General features: G+C 46.3%; 2 protein-coding genes across 2 annotated transcripts in view; both read right to left on the bottom strand.

Moving 5' to 3' along the window:
* UBXN7 (UBX domain protein 7) overlaps window positions 1-20,892 on the bottom strand; it is a 157,569-nt gene that overhangs the window by 46,434 nt on the left and 90,243 nt on the right. The window lies entirely within an intron of this gene.
* Window positions 1,020-10,441, bottom strand: TM4SF19 (transmembrane 4 L six family member 19). Its single transcript, XM_074964194.1, has 5 exons — window positions 10,265-10,441; window positions 7,823-7,900; window positions 4,554-4,723; window positions 3,565-3,754; window positions 1,020-1,404 (listed from the first exon to the last, which is right to left on the bottom strand). The coding sequence occupies exons 1-4, from the start codon at window positions 10,439-10,441 to the stop codon at window positions 3,565-3,567; spliced, it is 615 nt and encodes a 204-aa protein (XP_074820295.1). The 3' UTR covers window positions 1,020-1,404.

The following is a 20,892-nucleotide window of genomic DNA, read 5'->3' as shown; positions in this document are numbered from 1 at the left end:
GTACCCTCTAGGCTGTGCGGTCGGGCAGCTGCCCAGGAGTGATTCAAGGGCTGCGCACTTGATTAGCAGAGCTGTGCACATCTGGCAGCATGTGTTTAGGTGCCCCTCCCCCCCCGCTACTTTGCAGCCATGTTGCTGCTGCTCCTGGGACCCTCCTGCAGAAGGGGAAGAAGGGGGGGTGCTGATGTCAGGGTGTCCCCCTTCCCTCACCCCTGTACCCCATCTCCACAGAGCAGGGGAGAGGGGACAGCCTGGCTCAGGACTCTGAGCGGGAGACAGCTGCTGTGGTCTGAGGTTTGAACGAGCCTTCCAGGTGAGTGACTGAGTCAGTGCCTTAAAGAGACAGCGCACGGTCTCGGACTTCCCCAGCAGCCAGCTCACACACTCCCAACACATACTTGTATTATTGTTGTTACTACTTGGTACTTCCTGCAATGCACATATATTGTCGGTAATTTTAGTCTTTCAAAGAGTATTTTTGTTTAACTGGTCTACACATTTCATAATTATTTCTCTCTTCCATTTAATTTTAATTCTTTGAGTAGTGAGTTCTAAAATGCCTAATCTGTCCTGGCTGGAGTAATTATCCCTATAATATCTTTTTAAAATATATATTATATCTAGGTGTTTTGTTTCTGTTGGTGGCATACATCCGCACATTACCTTAGTGCACTAACAATTTATTCCACACATGGATGGAAAAAATTAGAGAGAACACTGGTCCTGACCCAGAGTCCAGGAATTGGTTTCTCACTCTTCAGAGATGCCAAATAATGATCAAACCCAATGGCAGCATCCAGAAGGCTCCAACTCAGTATGTCTAAATTCAGATTTATTAGATTAATAAATTAAATAAAATAAAAAATAAACCACGTTTTGGACTAATGTCACTATAAATATCGCTACATAGGCTACAGTCATATGGGTTGTGCAAACAGGAAAAAATGGGGTTCATGGCTATTTTGCTTTGTTATGATGAATAAAGGTCAGAAAGGTTATTGGTCCCAAGTGATGCCTCCTTCCATCTCTTTGTCATTAAGAAAAATGTAAGCTCAAGGGTCACATAGTCCATCCATAGTCTCTCTGTTAATCAGCAGCCCTCAGACAGGCCAGTTTCAAGCCACTAGTTAGAGGCATTGCCTCAGCACAGATGAAACCACAGGGTGAGAGAACCCAGATCAGATGACGCAGGATTCATTTGTTCTTCAAAGCAATCCCTTGCATGTGCAGAATCTGTCGTGTCTAGTGCCCTAGGTCTTGGCTTCTTTCCAGACTTGCACAGTGTTCTTCCCTTGACAAAGGGTCTGTACATTTCCTGAATCTGGCGCTAAGGGACATCACACCCTTCCCAGACAAAGGTAGACAGCTAGCACGGATTATTTCCGCTTCCTCCTGGGTTTGCGCCTGTAGAAATCAAAGGGTATTCATATAATGGCCCCATCAATTCAGTACAATGTGTTCATACAGAAACTACATCGAAGCTCCATCACACAAGCATAAGTCTGATATCCAGCTCTAGCTGCCACCCAGGTATAAAATGGTGGCAGTGATTCTAGTGTGTATTAAATGTCCTTGTAGTGATGAGTAATATGGCTACCCAGGAGACCACAATTGGTTTAATATTTGCACAGGTGTAGCTGATGTAAAGGCTCAAAGCTCTGGGATGATCACCCCTTTGTAAATGCCACCTCTACTCTGCACAGCAAAATCCAGGCAACACAGGAATCTGATGTGCACTGAACCTGCACCAAAATCAAACAGCAGATCAGCTTAGAGGATAGCACTTTAGCCTCACCTGTAGTGGGAGGAAAGCAAGGATAGTCCATCTCTAAATTATCTGTTTCCCACAGCTTCCCAGATGTGCTCAGAGCAACCCCCGATGGCACAGCAGTGGAAATGACAGCAGCCAGTACATACTAGCCCTCCCACCAGCGCTAACGTCAGTGGAGCAGCCACAGGGCAACATTAGAAGATTGACTGATTGCTTGAAAATCTTCAGTTTAGACAAGGCTTTACTACAACTGGATTTTTGTTCAGCTTTCCCTCTCTTGCCTGGTAAGGACTGGGTGTGACTGGGAAACATGGTGGGTTTGCAGAGCTAGCTTCACTCAATTGGTGTTAAGTAGGTTTGTTTTTTTTTTTTCTCCAAAGTAGCCACAGTTAACACTTCTAGGAAGTCAAATAATAATGTAGGGTTCCCCCACCAGTTTTAGCTTGATCAGTTCAGCACATGCTAAAATTAAATGTGGCAGAATTTTTTTAAAATTTTGATGGATGAGATCAATATTTATTTTAAAGCATTTTTTCTGATTTGTATCTATTTTAACTTTCAGAGTTATGCAAAATTATGGGCAGTTCAAATTTTTTCACCAATTTTTATTTATTTAAATGTTGTGGGAAATTATCAATCATAATTATTTAATGACAGTAAACGGTGACATTCAAAACTGTTAAAACAAATTGTCTCTCTCACATCAAAATATACAAAATAAATATTCTTAAATCAAACTAATATGTTTTCAAGCAGCATTTTTCTTATTTTGCCTGTCTGTAAATTTCAGTTATGAGTGATAGGAATGTTTTTTTATTGCTCTGTGTGTGCAGGCACAGCAGTGTGTGTGCGTATGTGCGGGGGGTGTGCATGCGCGCAGCATGTGGGTGTGTATGGTGAAATTGACATTTACTGATTAAAAAATTGAATCCTTCCAAGCCTACCTAAAATCCTCATCAAGACAAGGCCTGATTCATTCTACTGGCTGAATCCATCATCACATTCTTGCCTGTCTCCACTAGCATTAGTCACTGGCTGAAATAAACCCTGCCTAGAAGGAATATTCAGGGAGATCTTTTTCTACTACTGGGTTCCTAATGCTGGGATTGACCTAACAGTGTGGGGATAAAGGGCTGCTAGGGGAGCATGCCTCAGCCCTGTCTGAGCACTGGCTACATCTGAGCATTCCAGAGCCCCATTACACTGTACCACCACTGTGGGCCTGCAGTGAGAATATCAGTTGATCCAGTGTAGTATGGTGCACTACAAGATGTATCTCGGTCAAGACGCTACCCTTGGTGACCAGACAGCAAGTGTGAAAAATCAGGCCGGGGAGTAATAGGAGCCTATATAAGAAAGACCCAAAAATCAGGACTGTCCCTATAAAATTGGGACATCTGGTCACGCTACGCTACCCATCATCTGCTTTGAACACTACACTTCAACCCACGGCTGCCTCTCACACAGCTGGTCTATAGATAGACTCCTAACCCTTTACTCCAATCCAGTAGAAGGTGTAACTTGGGGTCAGCCAGCCGTGCTCTCACACTGTCCTCCACTTCCTGCCCTGTCCACCACATTTTACCTTGCACTGATACATAATTCCACTCCCACTCTGTGCAGAATCAAGCCCTTATTGTGCATTGCACCTGGGCAAAGTCTCGGCAATAAGATGATGCACTCAGATCATGCAGGAAAGCCTGCAGGAGTTTTTGCCTGAAATTCTTGGTGGCACCATTCACACAGAGAAGATGAGGAAAAGCAGTGACAGAGTTATTAGGAATTGAAATTACCTATTTGCCTTCACATAAGCCACAGAGGCATCCAAAGAAGCCATTGATGATCTGAAGAGAAGCCAGGACCATTTCAACCACGCTGATGACCAGCAGAACAGAGAAGAAGTAAATATTCCAGGCTACGACATTCGGGGGCTCAATGCAGACTGAATTCCAGAGAGATTGGTCATACAAATAATTCTGAGCCCTTAAAGAGAGACTCTGATGAGACAGTGATAGGACAAAGACATCTGAAGGGGTGACATGCAGTTGATTGTGTAAAAAGTGTGTTTGTGGAGGGGGGCATGTGTTCCCTTTTTGCTTCATTGTGATGGATAAAGGCAGTCTGCTAATTTTGTAATTTTAAAAATAACATGAATCTGATCAGACCTTCCTTGACTTTTCTGAAGGACCTCGTAGGGGTCTCAGATATGTGTATTGTGAGCTATCAGGTCTGAATTATAAAACATCAACAAATATTTCCTTCCTCCAAAATATTCAGTAGCCATTGAAGTTAAATAGCAAAAGCATGGAATGCTAAAGATGCCCTACACTGCCATCAGCTCAGCTTGAGCACATGGCTCTTGTTAATGTAATAATTTCAGTTTCTCCAGGCACTGCAGAGCCATCCCAGCTAGACTGGACCTGATCTAATGGAAAAAACAAGCAGGTAAAAACCCCCACCCTTAAAATCACCTTTCAGACCTGTCTATGTATTATAAAACCATAAGAGGGAATAAGCCCCCACTAGTCCCCCATTTTAAGGTCATCTTTAGTGGCCATTCATCCTGGACTACTCCACTCCCTGTTTCCTGGCAAGCCAGCTTGCTGTAATGCTGGTTTAATGCTCCTGATCAGGAGGAGAACTTCGTTCTCAATGTTACCAAGTCTGTTGAATGCTGAATCATTTAACGTTCTTCCTCAGATTGTTGGATTAAGGGAAGAGATGAAGCTCTGTGGGTATTTTAGCCCTACTGCTGCCTGGACATCACACAAGCTCCTTCTACCTGGTGTGGAAGGCCTGGTTTTCCATGTTTATGAAAGGGTAATCCCACTGCGGGACTTCCGTCTGGTTGTATAGACAGAGGGGTCCGTTTGTCAAGCCCACACCCGAAAGGATAAAGCAAGCAGTAGATCCCAGCAACGCCAGCCCCGACAATACAATGGAAAGGAACATCTGTGGGTAAAAGACACAGAAACAAACTTGTAATTCCAGGTGATCATGCTTCTCTCCTCAAATGTCAGGAGTCCCGCATGGCTGGGCCTACCCTTAGCAGAGACTGGAGCAACAAGAAACTGCCAAGGGTGTGAAATGAACTCTAATGGCTTCAGATGCTGCAATTACAACTGCCGGAAGAAGCTGGGAAACGCTTGCAGCTCCTGTATGACTTTAACCAAAGGAGTCACTGCAGATGAGAACGGTCTCGGCTCCTAGCCAGAGCTTCTCTACAACTGCAACATGAGTCCTGATCCCCCACTGCCCTGCAACTTGCACCACCAGTTACAGCTACGTGCCATGACTTCAAAACATGGACAGATCAGATCGGCAGCTTGCTGCGTGCTGGAAGAGAATACACAAGGCAGAAGACCCTGTGCACTTAACCCCCTCCCAACACATTATTGGGCATATGTGCACAGGAAGTCACTCAGAAAATAATCAAATCAGTCCCATGGCATGATCCAACACAAAGTGCTGGGAGGAGGCAAGGCTGCTGTTGTGGGTCCCCTCCTCCACTTCAACTTGCTCATCCACACTCAGCCGTGAGGCATTGAGGCCATTTGCAAAAGTGGACCTGATTTGCAGAGGTGCTGAGCATGCGTGACTCCAGCTGGAGGCCATGAGAGCTGCAGGCCCTCAGCACCGCTGAACATCAGGCCCAGGTGGTGCCCAAATTCAGTGGCTCCTTTTGAAAGCCTGGCCTTAGTGTACAAGATTACTGTGATGGGAGCATATGCTGCTTTATACTCTTCCGGAAAGCTGGATTTGCATGAGATACCCTGGGAAAGGGCTAGGGGAAATTACCCTTCCAGCTCCATTAGGGCAGGTACACTGGCTATTTCCCTGGCACTGTCAGGTATGTCCCTTTTAAAAGGCCTAAGGATCAGAAACTCCCATCAGGATTGCAATGCCAAGAAAGGCAGGTTCCCTGCTTCTGCAGGCCAGAGGCAAACCGCAAGCTCCAGCATGGGATTTTTTATTTTATTTTATTTTATTTTTATTTTTTGTCCTGCCTAACAGAACAGCTGGTGGGGACAGAGCAGTGAGTGATAACTAGGGTCCTGTTATCACACAAGCTCTTGTGACAATATCATTCAGATCTGCATTGAAGAAAGGGCTGTGTCCTTTTTACCATTAGAGACCCAGCACCCTAAACCTGCGGGTGGGTGCGGAGATGCGGATAAAGGGGATTTGCAAAATGGGGGCTTAGCTTACCGAGCAGCGCATCATCACTCTCATCAAAACCCTCCTACTCTCGGGGCTGTCAGTAAAATATAGAGGCAGAACGTGAATCGCTGTGTTGGTGGCATGTGGTCCCTACCCCACACAAATACGCTGACTGCAAGTCTCTGGTGCTGTGCAATTCACACCCCAGTGCATGAGGGGAGGGCCAAAAAAACCATGAGACCAACCAGCTGTGGTACCAATCTGGCCCCCATTACTGGAGTAGCTGAGCCCCCCAACAAGCTGTAATGTTTTTAGCCTCAACGCCCCTGTGAGGCAGTTCACAGAGGAGGAATTGTGGCCCAGAGGGATTTAGCGACTTACCCAAGCTCATACAAGGAGCAGGGCTGACAAGAGCAGGGCAAAGGGGACCCCCAAAAATGCCTATACCTGATGGGAAATGGGAGGGGGTGGGGCCCCAGCGAACATGGTGTACGGGGCCCCAAATTTCCCTTGATGGGCCTAACAGAGAGTTAGGCTTGCCAACTTTCTACTCGCACAAAACCAAACACTCTTGCCCTGCCCCACCCCTCCTCCAATGCCCTGCCTCTGCCCCACCCCTTCTCTGAGGCCTTGCCCCCCGCTCACTCCATCCCTCATTTTCACTGGGCTGGTTCAGGGGGTTGGGGTGCAGGAGGGGGTGAGGACTCTGGCTGGGCGTGCAGGCTCTGGGGTTGAGCCAGGGTTGAGGATTTTGGGGTGCAGGAGGGGGCTCTGGGCTGTGGGGTGGAGCTGAGGGGTTCACAGTATGGGAGGGGGCTCCAGGCTGAGACAGGGGGTTAGTGTGTGGGAGAGGGTACAGTCTCTGAGCTGGAGGTGTGGGTTCCAGGGTGGGGCCAGAAATGAGAGGTTCAGGGTGTGGGAGGGGGCTCTGGGCTGGGGCAGGGGGCTCAAGTGTGCGGGGGGGAGTGCTCTGGCTGGTGGTGCGGGTTCTGGTGTGGGGCCAGGGATGAGGGGTTTGGGGTGTAGGAGGCTGCTCTGGGCTGGCATCGAGGGGTTCAGAGGGTGGGAGGGGGAATCAGGGCTGGGGTAAGGGGTTGGGGCATGGGAGGGGGTCGGGGTGCAAGATCTGGGTGACGTTTACCTCAAGCAGCTCCCGGAAGTAGCGTCATGTCCCCTCTCCAGCTCCTAGGCAAAGGTGTGACCAGGCGGCTCTGCATGCTGCCCCGTCCGCAGGCACCACTCCTGCAGATCCCATTGGCTGTGGTTCCCAGCCAGCTCCCAGGGAGCTGCGGAGGTGGCAGTTTGGGAGGGCGCAACATGCGGATCCCCCTGGGTGCCCCTATGCGTAAGACCCAGAGGTGGAACATGACGCTGCTTCCGGCAGCTGTATGGAGCCATGGCAAGCAGGGAGCCCGCCTTAGCCCTGCTGCTCCGCTGACGGGACTTTTAACAGCCCAGTCAGTGGTGCTGACCAGAGCCGCCAGGGTCCCTTTTCAACCAGGTGTTCCGGTCAAAAACCGGACACCTGGCAACCCTACAGGGAGTCCAGGGTGGAGCAAGCACCTGAACCGAGGTCTCCCGAGTTCCAGGCTAGTGCTTTAATCACTGGATCACCCTTCCTCTCTTTGCCACATAATTGCAGCTCGTTGGGCTGTCTCACTCCCTATCTAAACAGTGGCCTGTTTGGAACATAAGCCAAGGAATTTTTCTTTCTACGTGTCTGCAAAACGTCTCGTTCCCTTCTGGGGCTACGCTAACACAGCACCATTAAATCTGGCGACCCAGTGACAGAGAGGTGTGGCCTGTTAACTCCAGAACTGTGGGTCTGGAGTCTGGTTCTGCAGCTAAAATAAGAACATTTTCCACAAGTCAAAGGAATCTCTGTCTTACATTCCGGCAAGTTCTGCAGTCGGAGGAACGGCCACAGCGCCACCCAACAGCCGTGATCTGAGTTGCAGCCAGAAGAACCTGAGAGAGCAGGAAATGATTCAGGATGAATGGGACGATTCAGGATGAATGGGACAATCCAGTCTGCTGGCACCAAGAGCTGGCAGTTAGTTCTTTCCCTTATTCAGCATGGAGCATTTATGAACTACCTTTCATCCCAGTCTTAAAGATCCCAAATCCTGCAACAAGACCTGTGGACGGATCCTCATGCCTATGCAGAGCACCACCGAAGTCATTCATGGAGGTTCTGGCTCGTGCTGTGCTCCTTGTGTGATTAAGGCTAAAGTTAGAACCCTGGCACTAGGCTGTACCATGTCAATCTAATATCTGTCTGCAACATCTAGGTGGCTGGTTATGAGCATGTGCTTTTCTTTTAGAGAAAACATTTTGCTGCATATGGAAAGTTAGAAATGTCAGAAGGACCAGCATTTAGAATCTGTTATCCACCACCATCTCTTTATTGTGTGTTTGTACAGAGCCCTGCGCCTAAGTCCTGGGCTGTAACTAGGGCTCGTAGGAGCTACAGTAATAAAAATAAACCATAACAAATCGGTGTATGCAAAATGGAAGATGAATTCCCAGTGAAATAGAACTGGGACTACAGACACCTGAGTTCTATTACCAGGGCTTCGACAAAGACAAAATCACTTAATGTCTGTGTGCCTCAGTTATGAACATAACACATGCCTTTAAAGCAGCCGGCGATACGGGGTAGAATACTGGACTCACTGAAGTCTATGGGAATTTTGCCAAAGACATCAATGAGGCCACATGAACTGATTTTCCTCTAGCAGCAAAATGGTATTACTACTGTTTAAAACCAGCCGAGGAGTCATTGCAAACAATCGTGCAGGAGACTTTGCTAGTTATACTGACACTAGCACAACATACCAGTAGCCATCTGGGAGCCGAGCTAGGCAAACAATAAGAAAAGTTAATTTAAAAGCATCCCAGAATTCATCAAATATACTATTAGACTACTGTTGGCTACCCCACTCCATCCCAGTCCTTGCCAGGGCGCCTGATTGCACTGCCGAGGTTCAGAGCAAAGCGTTGCCAATCTGGAGCAGCTTTCTTAGAAGATAATGATCATTTCACTCAGTGGCCTGATGTGTCACCGTGAACCTGGCGAGGCTCCAAAATGGCCTCCCTGGAGAGCAGCATGGAGAAGTTTGGATTAGCAAATACAGAAGTTACTAGCACCAAGCAGATGGGCAACATGACGACATGGCATGGGCGGCGGGTACCATAGCCTGGGGGAGGCTGTGCCTCCCCAGACAGCCAGGCATGGCCTCACCCATGCTCTGCCCCCAGGCTCCCTGCTTCTGCTCTGCAGCCCGGCTCCAGGGGCTGGGGCCGCACCACCCGCCCTCCTGGCACTCCAGGGCTGGGGGGGGCCAGCGGTGGCACTGCCTGCCCTCCCTCCTGGCGCTCCAGGACTAGGGGGGCTGTGGCCGGGTGGGTGGCTGTGGTGGTGGGGCTCTGGGATCTGGCAGAGGGGGCGGAAGGGTGGTGTCTGGGGGAGAAGGGAAGGGGCTGAGAGCTAGCCTCCCCCAGCTGGCGGTTCATGTGCTGCCCATGCGACATGGAAGTGATTCTTGCTAATGGTCATTATACTAACTGAGGACGTTATGGAGGAAAGGACTACTTAGTTTAATCTGTTAACTGTTCCAAGAGGTTTGTAAATATGTGATCTTCTATCTGGATTTTCTTTTCTGTTACCCTTAGGACTTGATCCAAAGCCTGTTAAAGCTGATGTGAGTCTTTCAGCTGACTTCAGGTCAGGGCCTATACAGTATGTAGGTATGAGAAGTATGTTAGTGTCAGCCACCAGCATACAAAGCCCTATAGAATCATAGAATATCAGGGTTGGAAGGGACCTCAGGAGGTCATCTAGTCCAACCCCCTGCTCAAAGCAGAACCAATCCCCAATTTTTGCCCAGATCCCAAATGGCCCCCTCAAGGATTGAACTCACAACCCTGGGTTTAGCAGGCCAATGCTCAAACCACTGAGCTATCCCTCCCCCAAGGAAAAAGGGGACATAATGACATCCAGAAGCCTTTCATAAGGCTGTAAGGGGTCACCCTGATCATCCAGTCTGCCCTGCTGTCTAACACAGCCCATAGAATGTCAGCCAGGGGTTGTAGCATGGAGCCCAACAGTGCCCCAGCTTACCAACATCCCCACTTCTCAGATGGGGAAACTGAGGCACAGAGTGGGGAATGAGCTTGCCCAAAGACACCCAGCAGGCCAGTGGTATCATGCCCTACCCACTGGACACACTGTGCCTTGGTCCTGTGACTCCCTTGGTGAATGTTCTGTCCAAGACAGTGCACACATGCTGGGGAAAAGGGAAAGGAGGGCAAAGAAGTCACACCACTTACAATTATGCCTCCTCCCCAGACTCCTGGCACTTGCATAGCCTGTTTGGTGATGTGGCCCTCCTTCAGATAGCTCCACATCCAGCTGGGGAAGAGGAGGAGCACGTTGGCAGCAATGGAAAGCACACCCAAGGCAATGAGGCATGGGCCCAGAATCCGAGTGCACTTCCCTACGCACATTGTCGGCAAGCCAGTGAGCCCTGCACAGAGGGGAGGGGAAAAAAGAATGATTGGATTTCACAGTCTCTGGGCCAGATCCTCAGCTGGTAGAAGGAAAAGTAGCACCATAGGCTAATGGCATTTTGGGTTGTATAAGTAGGGGCATTGCCAGCAGATCATTCCCCTCTATTCGACATTGGTGAGGCCTCATCCGGAGTACTGTGTCCAGTTTTGGGCCCCACACTACAAGAAGGATGTGGAAAAATTGGAAAGAGTCCAGAGGAGGGCAACAAAAATTATTAGGGGGCTGGAGCACAGGACTTACGAGGAGAGGCTGAGTGAACTGGAATTGTTTAGTCTGCAGAAGAGAAGAATGAGGGGGGATTTGATAGCTGCTTTCAACTACCTGAAAGGGGGTTCCAAAGAGGATGGATCCAGACTGTTCTCAGTGGTACCAGGTGACAGAACAAGGAGTAATGGTCTCAAGTTGCAGTGGGGAAGATTTAGGTTGGATGTTAGGAAAAACTTTTTCACTAGGAGGGTGGTGAAGCACTGGAATGGGTTATCTCGGGAGGTGGTAGAATCTCCATCCTTAGAGGTTTTCAAGGTCAGGCTTGACAAAGCCCTGGCTGGGATGATTTAGTTGGGGATTGGTCCTGCTTTGAGCAGGGGGTTGGACTAGATGACCTCCTGAGGTCCCTTCCAACCCTGATATTCTATGATTCACCACTGACTTCTGCAGAGCTTCGCTGAGGATAGGACTCCCCTTCTGGGTTTGTATGACATCTAAATGCCATTTCTGAGACTTACTCAGGTACTTAAGCCATGGGCACTTGCCTCTTTGCTTGCTGTTAAGGTCATGTCTGCCTTCTCACTAGGGCTGGATGTTTTCGCTCTAGCTGCATGTACCCGGATAAGAGCATTGCCATAACTATGGTAAAGGATTGACAAGAAAGAGCTGTATATACCCAAAGTATTTCCGCTTTGTTTCCACTCTCCATCCTCAGGCCTACTGCTGGCTAGCACAAAAGAGAACAAGGGAGATGTTGAATGCTTTCGAAAACCTGGCCTCTTTATTTTGGTGAGCTCTCAAAATCCAATCCAATGGTGAGTTCTGACAGGGGCAATGGAAGCTCCCTAAAAGTGGGGGGGGCCACTGGTGCCTGAAATGAGGCCCCACCCTTGCGCTGTCCCTTCCCCCAAGGCCCTGCCCTCACACTGCCTCTTCCTCCAGGGCCCTGCCCCCTGCCACCTCTTCCCTCAAAGCCCCACCCCTTCACCGCCTCTTCCCCCAAGACCCCGCCCCCTGCTTCCTCCTCTCCGCTCCCTCCCTCCTGGCCAATACAAAGTGGGAGGGCATAGCCCTCGTACTTTAAAAAGTCATGGGGCCATGGCCCCCTGGTCCCCCAGTTCTGGTGCCTCTGAGTTCTGAGCACTTGAAAAATCTGGAGCCTAGTGTATAGCTTCCATCTGAAAAAATTCTCTGACAAGGATCGGAATAGCCCTTTTTCTGCACATCATGATAAAAATTAACCGCCAAGAGATTTAAGCTGTTTGATTGTGCCCTTTCCTGAAATCTATCTATCAGCTATGACCTGGCATACCAAATATAGTAGATAAAATATTTGGTCAATAAAGCAAAACCTCTTCATCTCTCATGACACAAAGATACCATGGATAAAGAGATGTAATCCATAACTAATCTAAAAAACCCAGCCCTAGGATGAGAGGGGTGACCTTCTGGTGCAATACTGAGATGTCTCATTTAGACAGCTTTTTAAAGGATATGAAGAAAAGCAAACATCTGCCCAAGAACAGCAATTAGTCAACACTACCAGATTGCTACTAATCAACACCTAGCTCTTCCCTCGCACTTTGCAGCCAGAGTGCTCAGTGCACTTCACAAAGGAGGTGAGCACCATCATCATCCCATTTCACAGAGGAGGAAATAGAGGCACAGAAAGGTGCAGTGATTGCCAAAGGCCATTCACATTTGGGAATAATACCTAGATCACCAGGATCTCAGTCCCTGTTCTAGTCTCTGGGTTTAAGCAGCTTCTGCTGTTACAGCAAGCTAAGAAAGGAGCCCAGCAAGGCCAGATTCTACTGGTCAGCACTGGGAATAGTTGGAGGCTTTCTTTCAAGTGGGGGCTAAGACTGAAAGATATTGATCTGCACCAAAGTTGGCTCCTGGGTAGATTCTTGGATTTCCAAACCAATTAAATGGTACATTTTGCCATCCATAAAGACAGCTGAACAAATCTTTGTATCTATCAGTGGCTATTGCACAGATCTTCTATAGTCAATATATTGCAATGGGATTGCAGCTTTAGTAATGTCCCAGATCAGAGAGACTGTTTCTTGACAAAAACCCCACATAGTTTATGACAAAGCAAGAACATATTTAAATAATCCCCTCTTGAAACTCACATCCCAGGCAGAGAAAGGTAAGTATCTCTAATAAAATCAACAAGATTTGCTGGAGTGAGAAACGCCTTAAATAGGAACTTAAAATGTTATCTCCACAGCCTTGTGGTCAAAATTTTGTTTGTCTCCCCAAATGTCTTACAGTTTGAGAACAACAGATAAGACAGGGCCAGAAAAGGAACTCTGTTTATATTAAAAGCTCCAGGGCAGGGACTGTCTCGTACCATGTGTTTGTAAAGTGCCTCGCATGCTGGGGCTCTAATCTCGGTTGGGGGCCGTAGTCAGTACCCTGGGGTTTTTTTGCCTTCCTCTGCAGCATGGGGTACAGGTCACTTGCAGGTTTAAACTAGTGCAAATGGTGAATTCTCTGTAACTGGAAGTCTTTAAACCATTATGTGAGGTCTTCAGCAACTCAGCTAGAGGTTAGGGGTCCATTACAGGAGTGGGTGGGTGAGGTTCTGTGGCCTGCGATGTGCAGGAGGTCAGACTAGATGATCATGATGGTCCCTTCTGGTCTTAAAGTCTATGATATAATAAATCCTAGAGGGATTTATTATCCCTGTGTTGGTTCAACCAACAGATCTTCTCCAGAGCAGTTTCTACCAATTTATCAATCTCTTTACACTTGCCCCACTCCCCTGCCCTTGCTTATAATGATTAGGGTCTCCTGGCAAAGACCAGAAACTAAACTATGCAACTTTGCGAACAACCCACACAGCTCAAATAGTGAATTCTGATTGAATACTCAAAGGAACTTGTTATGAAACTGGTTATAGCAACCCATAGGTGTTTGTACAAAAACAGTTTCAAATAAGAAAAAAGTCATGATCTGTTCATGGTCAATATGAAAAGAGAAGGGGAAAATCTAACCAAGCTGTTTGCTCTGAATACTTTGACCAGCTCCACTTAATAACACTTTGCCTTGTCTCTTCAAAATTTTACTTGGAATTTATTTACAAAGTAGCAGTGAACATCATTTGGTAACATTCGGACTATTTTAATCTCATTTACACTAGTATGAATCCAGTAATGCTACTGAAGTCAACTGAGTTACCATGGATTTACATTGGTGTGGCAGATTAGAACATGATTCAGTGACTTTACTGTGAGTTTTGAAGCTCACTGACCAGATTTAGTCTAAGGGACAAGTTTTCACACCAGCATATACAGTTTAAACTGGAGATTTTGGCAAAGTGGTGGGGTTTTCAGTTTAAATCTCTTTCTATTCTGTGCACAGGATATTTAGTGTTTATGTTTCAGATACAACATTTTACACAAATTCCTCTCCTAGCCACATCTTCCTAAAGTCCTCAGGCCAAATTCCACTCAGTTACACCAGAATACATTTGGAATAATTATTCATTTCAATAGAGTTACTCCTGTTTAAACTCATGGGTGGGGAAATCATAGGCTGGGGGAAGCTGTGCCTCCCCAAACAGCCAGGCATGGCCCTGCCCATGCTCTGCCTTCAGGCCCCTCTTCTCCTGCTTCCCACTCTGCATGGCTCCATCCCTGTGCAGTGGCCCTGGTTCGGTGTGGGGCTGTACCACCCGGCCTCTCGGTGCTCTGGGGCTGCACTGCCCATCCTCCCTGCACTCTGGGGCTGGGGGTGCTAGCCGGGAGGGATGGGGGCCCGGTGGCTATGGTGGGTTAGGCTCTGATGTGGGGAAGGCGCGGAAAGGGCAGGGCCTCAGGTGGAAGGGACAGGGTTGGGGGCTAGCCAACCCCAGCTGGCATTTCATGCACCGTCCGTGTTTAAATTGATAAAACCAAGACCAAAACTTGGCCCTACATCAGAAGAAAATTAGAGTTCCTGTCTATCAGCAATAGTTGTGAGGGTAGATCAGTTTCTCAAATAACCTTTTCCCAACCATTTAGCATCTCCTTTGTGAATGGCTTGATTAGTAAAGGTTTGGCACCATTTAGTAAGAGTAGCGCAGTGTTCTTTTGAAATTGGGTAATATCAATCTAGATTCACTTTACTTTGTATAACAAGGAACTACAAATTATAAAGGGTCAATGCAACACTCCATTTTGGGCGGTATTGTAGTCAGATAAAGTTAACTTCTGGGCATTTACTGGTGCAAATAACGTGGCAACATACGTACCACATGCAGTGATTTTTAACTATGGCTAGTAGTTTTGCAGACAACAGCAGCAGCAAATGAAATTCAATCTTGCCAGGCCATTCAGTTAACTCACATGAGCATATGCCCATTTGGGTTAAACAGATTTCCAGTGTTTTTTTATAGTATCGTGCCTGAACAGTGCAGTTACTATTTAACTCATTTATTTAATGCATCTGGATTCCTTGGCATTTATTGTGCAATCACAGTAAGGCAATCATTTTAAAAAGATTTTGCTTCAAAAAAATAGACCGACTGGAACCGTTGAAGTGAAATTTCAGAAGTGAAAGTCGAAATAATTACGCAACAACCCCTTGTAGACCTCTGATGTCCTGAAAAACCTCGGCATCAGGGGCAGAACACATCAATTTTGCAAGAGCTGAAGTGGGTAGAACAATTCATCCTGCCAGAGCTGAACCAGAAGGAAGCGGACATGGAAACCATCAAGCTGCCACTCACTGAGAATTCTCTTAGCCCAGCTATTTCACGTTCTAAGGAAGCTTGATATCTGAAACCAGTGCAGTGCAGAAGCCAGCCAACCAGTGCAACTGACTAGTGACAAGCTAATCAGGTGCCAGGAAGACCCTAGAGTAACAATATAACCCTAGAGTAACAACATTACAAGATGTGTGCACTATTGCTTGGGATACTCTGCTCTCAACCCTTTGCTAATGTAAATTCACTGACACTGATGGACTTGGAGAGGATGCTAGACTGAGAGTTGGGAGGTCCAGTGTGATTCTTGCCTCTGACACTGAGCTGCTATACCCTCTTCAGGAATTCATGTCCCCTTAGAATCATAGAATCATAGAGTATCAGGGTTGGAAGGGACCTCAGGAGGTCATCTAGTCCAACCCCCTGCTCAAAGCAGGACCAATCCCCAATTTTTGCCCCAGATCCCTAAATGGCCCCCTCACGGATTGAACTCACAACCCTGGGTTTAGCAGGCCAAAGCTCAAACCACTGAGCTATCCCTCCCCCCCTTGTGTGCCTCTGTTTCCCCTACCACCTGTTGCCTTGTCTATTTCGATTATAAGCTCTTTGGGGCAGGCACTTTGTGTGTTTGTACAGCACCTAGCACAATGGGGTCCAGATCTCTGTTGGAGTCTCTAGGCACTACCACAGTACATTGCTTAGCCTTCCAAAGAAGCTGCTCCTCAGGGCCAGGTGTGATGTGGACACCACCTGCTAGGAATTGGACTGAGCCCACAAGCTCATTCCACACTGGCAGTCGCACATGATGGAAGACAATGACCACCAGAACCTCCCTGTTTCTTGTACCAAGTGACATCCCTCGGGATGCTTTGGAAATGGTATCAATCTCTTTCCCAGAAGATGTTTAACTGCTTTGATTGACCTTTCCCCTCAAGCTGCAAACAGGTTCTGTGTCAGCTGATCTCATACACAACAGGCTACTGCTGGGTCACTAGAGGAGATGAAATCCAGAAGGGAGAAAGATTTTACAACAACAATCACAAATCAACAAGCACAGATGCCCAAGGCTTGGCAACAGAGGTTGAATCAGTCCCAGATTGGGAACCCCAGAGAAACTCTCCACTCCCTCTAACCTTCCATTGATGTTAGACCTAGGTGCTACGGTAATACAAATAAATCATCATCATCATCATCATCACTCAGAGCAGATGCATTCGGTCCCTAAATTATCCTTCTCAAGTAGCCCACAGTCATATCAAATCCCAGTGAATGCTTTCCTTCTCCACTTACCTGAGAGAAATGAAGTGATGTGATGCAAAAACAATGAGTTGTCTCCCAGTACAATGTCAGTCTCACCTCTGTCTCCCACAATGGACAATATCTAGGTTATTGGAGAGGATCTAATGAGGCTTGTTATCGTCCCAAGGAAAGGCGAAGATCCCTGAAGAGTCATGGATATTGGATATTTATAAGTGTTTTGACTGTATCAGGCTGTCTCCAGTTTTTCCCATAGATGGTCTGAAGTTCTATTCATCCGTCACCCACACACCAGTCATATGCCTCATCTCTTCCACATGACTGACAGCTCTGAAGTGGTGATGACACATTCTCAAAAAAGCACCTTGCACTCATGGAAGGAAATGAGAATTGTTACTAAACAAGAAAGCTGGTTCCTGGAGGAAGGGTGAGGCAGAGCGTGTGCATATTTGCATGGAATGATGTGGGCATCCAAGAGCCAGGCAGAGTAGCTGAAGCTGATTGTCTATGCAAGGAGCTTCCCTCTGTGCCCCTGGCATGTGAATTAATCAAGCAAACGTGAATGGCTTGGACACCCAAGGCCCTGATCCTGCAAACACTTGCAATGAGACCCTGCTGAGGCCATCTGTGGGGCCTGGATCTGGGACTGCTGGAGCTAAAGGCATGACTCTCTTACTGCTGGAGCGAAAGAAGCAGCAGCATTACATCAGAGACAGTAGCAGACCTGACGGCTATGCTGTGCTCCAGACTCTGGAAGTGGACAGATAGCCACACTATCAGAACGGGTTATGCACTTAGGCAGGTGTGTAACCCTACTCACATGTAGTGCCACTGAAATAAATTGAAGCACTCAGATGCATACTTATATGCATGATAAGTTCTGATCTTGCTAACACTTAAGGAAGCACAGAAAGATTGTTCTACAGAGACAACGGATACACACACTTCTATCAACGCATCATCAAATGCAAAAATGGTGTGCAAGAGGTTCATTGCATTTAAGAATGTCCCAAGTTACTGTAATGACAAAATGTCAAGATAAGAATATTAAACTTTACAACTATCAAATCAACTTTTATCAGGTACTTGTCACTAAAGAAAAATGCATTCATCAAGTTACGTTTATTCCAGTAATGCCTGGTGATCTACTGAGAGCAGGGCCCCACTGTGCTATGTGCCATATGTACACACATGAAGAGACAGGCTCTGCCCCGAAGAGCTTACACTCCAAATAGCCTACACATCCAAAGGGCAGGAGAAAGGGATATAACATCCAAAATTCTTGGGAAAGCTCTATGGACATCTTAAGGAGAAATCTATTCCTCATAAGATAATGACAATTTTTTTAAACAGAGCTGTTTCAAGTCAGTATTTCTCTACATGGAAAAAACTTTCCGTCATACTTGGTAGCAAGATTCCACATATGAGTTAATAAATTATTATTAGATGTTAGAAGCATGTTACAGAAATTAATGGCATGTATTGTAGCAGGTTATAAGCACATCAGTAGAGACTGTTAGAAGTTTATAGGCCATGATTACAAGCAACACATTGTCCTGTTGGCCTTAATTCTTATCAATTGTTATAAACTGTTTGTCAAAACAGTCATTGTGTACTAACCCGTTATAAGCCATTTCATAGAATCATAGAAAATTAGGGTTGGAAGGGACCTCAGGAGGTCATCTAGTCCAACCCCCTGCTCAAAGCAGGACCAATCCCCAACTAAATCATCCCAGCCAGGGCTTTGTCAAGCCTGGCATTAAAAATATCTAAGGAAGGAGATTCCACCACCTCCCTCAGTAACGCATTCCAGTGCTTCACCACCCTTCTAGTGAAAAAGTTTTTCCTAATATCCAACCTAAATCTCCCCCACTGCAACTTGAGACCATTACTCCTTGTTCTGTCATCTGCTACCACTGAGAACTGTCTAGATCCATCCTCTTTGGAATCCCCTTTCAGGTAGTTAAAAGCAGCTATCAAATCCCCCCTCATTCTTCTCTTCTGCAGACTAAACAATCCCAGTTCACTCAGCCTCTCCTCATAAGTCATGTGTTCCAGTCCCCTAATCATTTTTGTTGCCCTCCGCTGGACGCTTTCCAATTTTTCCACATCCTTCTTGTAGTGTGGGGCCCAAAACTGGACACACTACTCCAGTTGAGGCCTCACCAACGTTGAATAGAGGGTAACGATTACGTCCCTCAATCTGCTGGCAACGCCCCTACTTATACAGCCCAAAATGCTGTTAGCCTTCTTGGCAACAAGGGCACACTGTTGACTCATATCCAGCTTCTCGTCCCTAGGTCCTTTTCTGCAGAACTGCTGCCTAGCCATTTGGTCCCTAGTCTGTAGTGGTGCATGGGATTCTTTCATCCTAAGTGCAGAACTCTGCACTTGTCCTTGTTGAACCTCATCAGATTTCTTTTGGCCCAATCCTCCAATTTGTCTAGGTCCCTCTGGACCCTATCCCTACCCTCCATCATTTCTATCTCTCCCCCCAGCTTAGTGTCACCTGCGAACTTGCTGAGGGTGCAATTAATCTCTTCATCCAGATAATTTTAAATGTACTGTTTGTTAAATGAACTATTTGTAAATGTAATGTTAATGGAGACCAGACTTTTAAATCTATTGAGGCACATCCTGGGTGTTTTAGGATTTTTTTTTCTTGGATTGACAAGTAAATACCTTAATAGGAAAGACTTCTGGTATTCAAATGCTGCATTTGCATGTCTCAAACTAAATCTGCAGCCTGGAATGCTTGATGAGCGACATCTATTAAAGGACACCACAATTCAGAAGTAGAGATAGTGAGGGTACCTCTAAAAACACGCTGGAAAACACACATTTGTTGAAATTCTGCAGATTTGCATTCCAATATGTATACTCACACTTTAAATATTTGTGACGCTATCCTCAGCTATGATAGCTCATCACTGCAACTTTAGTTTCCTGACTACTATCCCAAATTATGTATAGGCCCTTCCTTCCATCAGTGTTTCCCCAACCCCTCCCCATTACCAACCCCAAGCATTTAAAAAGCATGACATTTTAAAATAAGTTTTGGATTCTTTTTGTTTGCATTCTGGTTTTTGAGCCATTGGGATTCACATTTTCCATTTTTCCTCCACAACCATGAGGACTAGAAACTTTGTTTTTCAATGAAAGCTGGGATCTTCATGTGACTCCAGGCACTGGGGCTTTGAGGAAAACATCCAGTATTGGGAGACCGGGCAACCCTGATGCTACTTAAAAAAACAAAAAAAACCCAAAACCCCCAAAACCAACCCTTCTTAAACTAGAAAAAATCTAAAATGAAACCAATAAGTAGTGTCTGTTTATGCCGCTTTGGTTTGTTTTTTGCTGTAAATAGATATTCATGATTTTAAAAGTTCCTTTGCATGAATTTGTGATGCATTCAAATGCTGAGCAGTATTACTTTCCTGCATGTTCACTCATTGAATGTAACAACTATCTGATGGATTTTAGTTGAAATCTTTAAAACATAACTATTCTTTAAAAAAAAAAAAGAGAGATGTACACTTTGGCATAAATTAGATGAAAGGAATACAACCCCTTTATTACACTGTACTTTACATTTAAAAATATAGATGCTTATCTCACATCCTGGTGATTAAATGGAAAATATTGTGGTAATTTTAAATTAGGGACTCAACAGCTCTAGATTTCCTACCTCTATGTTTAATTGTATTAAGGAGGATAGGTCATAGAATATCAGGGTTGGAAGGGACCTCATCTAGTCCAACCCCCTGCTTAAAGCAGGACCAATCCTCAATTTTTGCCCCAGATCCCTAAGTGGCCCCCTCAAGGATAGAACTCACAACCCTTGGTTTAGCAGGCCAATGCTCAAACCACTGAGCTATCCCTCCCTGGATAAAAATGGACTAGTGACAAACTAGATTTCCTAGCCAACTTTCAATTGGCCACTGTTGATAAGGGAGTATGCTGAACAGTCTACATGGTAATCATTGTACTAACAGTTTATGAACCAATATTAGACTGTTAGCTAAGGAAACATTACTCACCCTGCGCTGTAACTGTAGTTCTGCAAGATGTGTCCCTATTTGTGCTCCACATCAGGGCCATGTGCACCTCTCAAGCCCTTGATTGGAGATTTCTAGCTAGAAGTGCCCATTCAGCCCGCGCATGTTCCCTATGCCTCCTGGTGGCAGACACCAAGGATATATAGGCATAGGCGCCGACTTCCTCTCT

This window comes from Natator depressus, chromosome 9, assembly GCF_965152275.1.
Source record: "Natator depressus isolate rNatDep1 chromosome 9, rNatDep2.hap1, whole genome shotgun sequence".
In the NCBI taxonomy this organism is placed as follows: domain Eukaryota; kingdom Metazoa; phylum Chordata; order Testudines; family Cheloniidae; genus Natator; species Natator depressus.
Note: the sequence above shows the minus strand (reverse complement) of the source record. Positions and strands in the feature narration are given on the sequence as shown.

What these genes read in the sequence shown, in the direction of transcription:
- TM4SF19 (XM_074964194.1), bottom strand. Translation starts at nt 10,441, where the DNA reads ATGTGCGTAGGGAAGTGCACTCGGATTCTGGGCCCATGCCTCATTGCC. An exon ending in TCTGGGGAGGAGGCATAATT is followed by an intron (nt 7,901 to 10,264) that starts GTAAGTGGTGTG and finishes CTGCTCTCTCAG; the next exon opens with GTTCTTCTGGCTGCAACTCA. An exon ending in AACCAGGCCTTCCACACCAG is followed by an intron (nt 3,755 to 4,553) that starts GTAGAAGGAGCT and finishes TCTCTCTTTAAG; the next exon opens with GGCTCAGAATTATTTGTATG.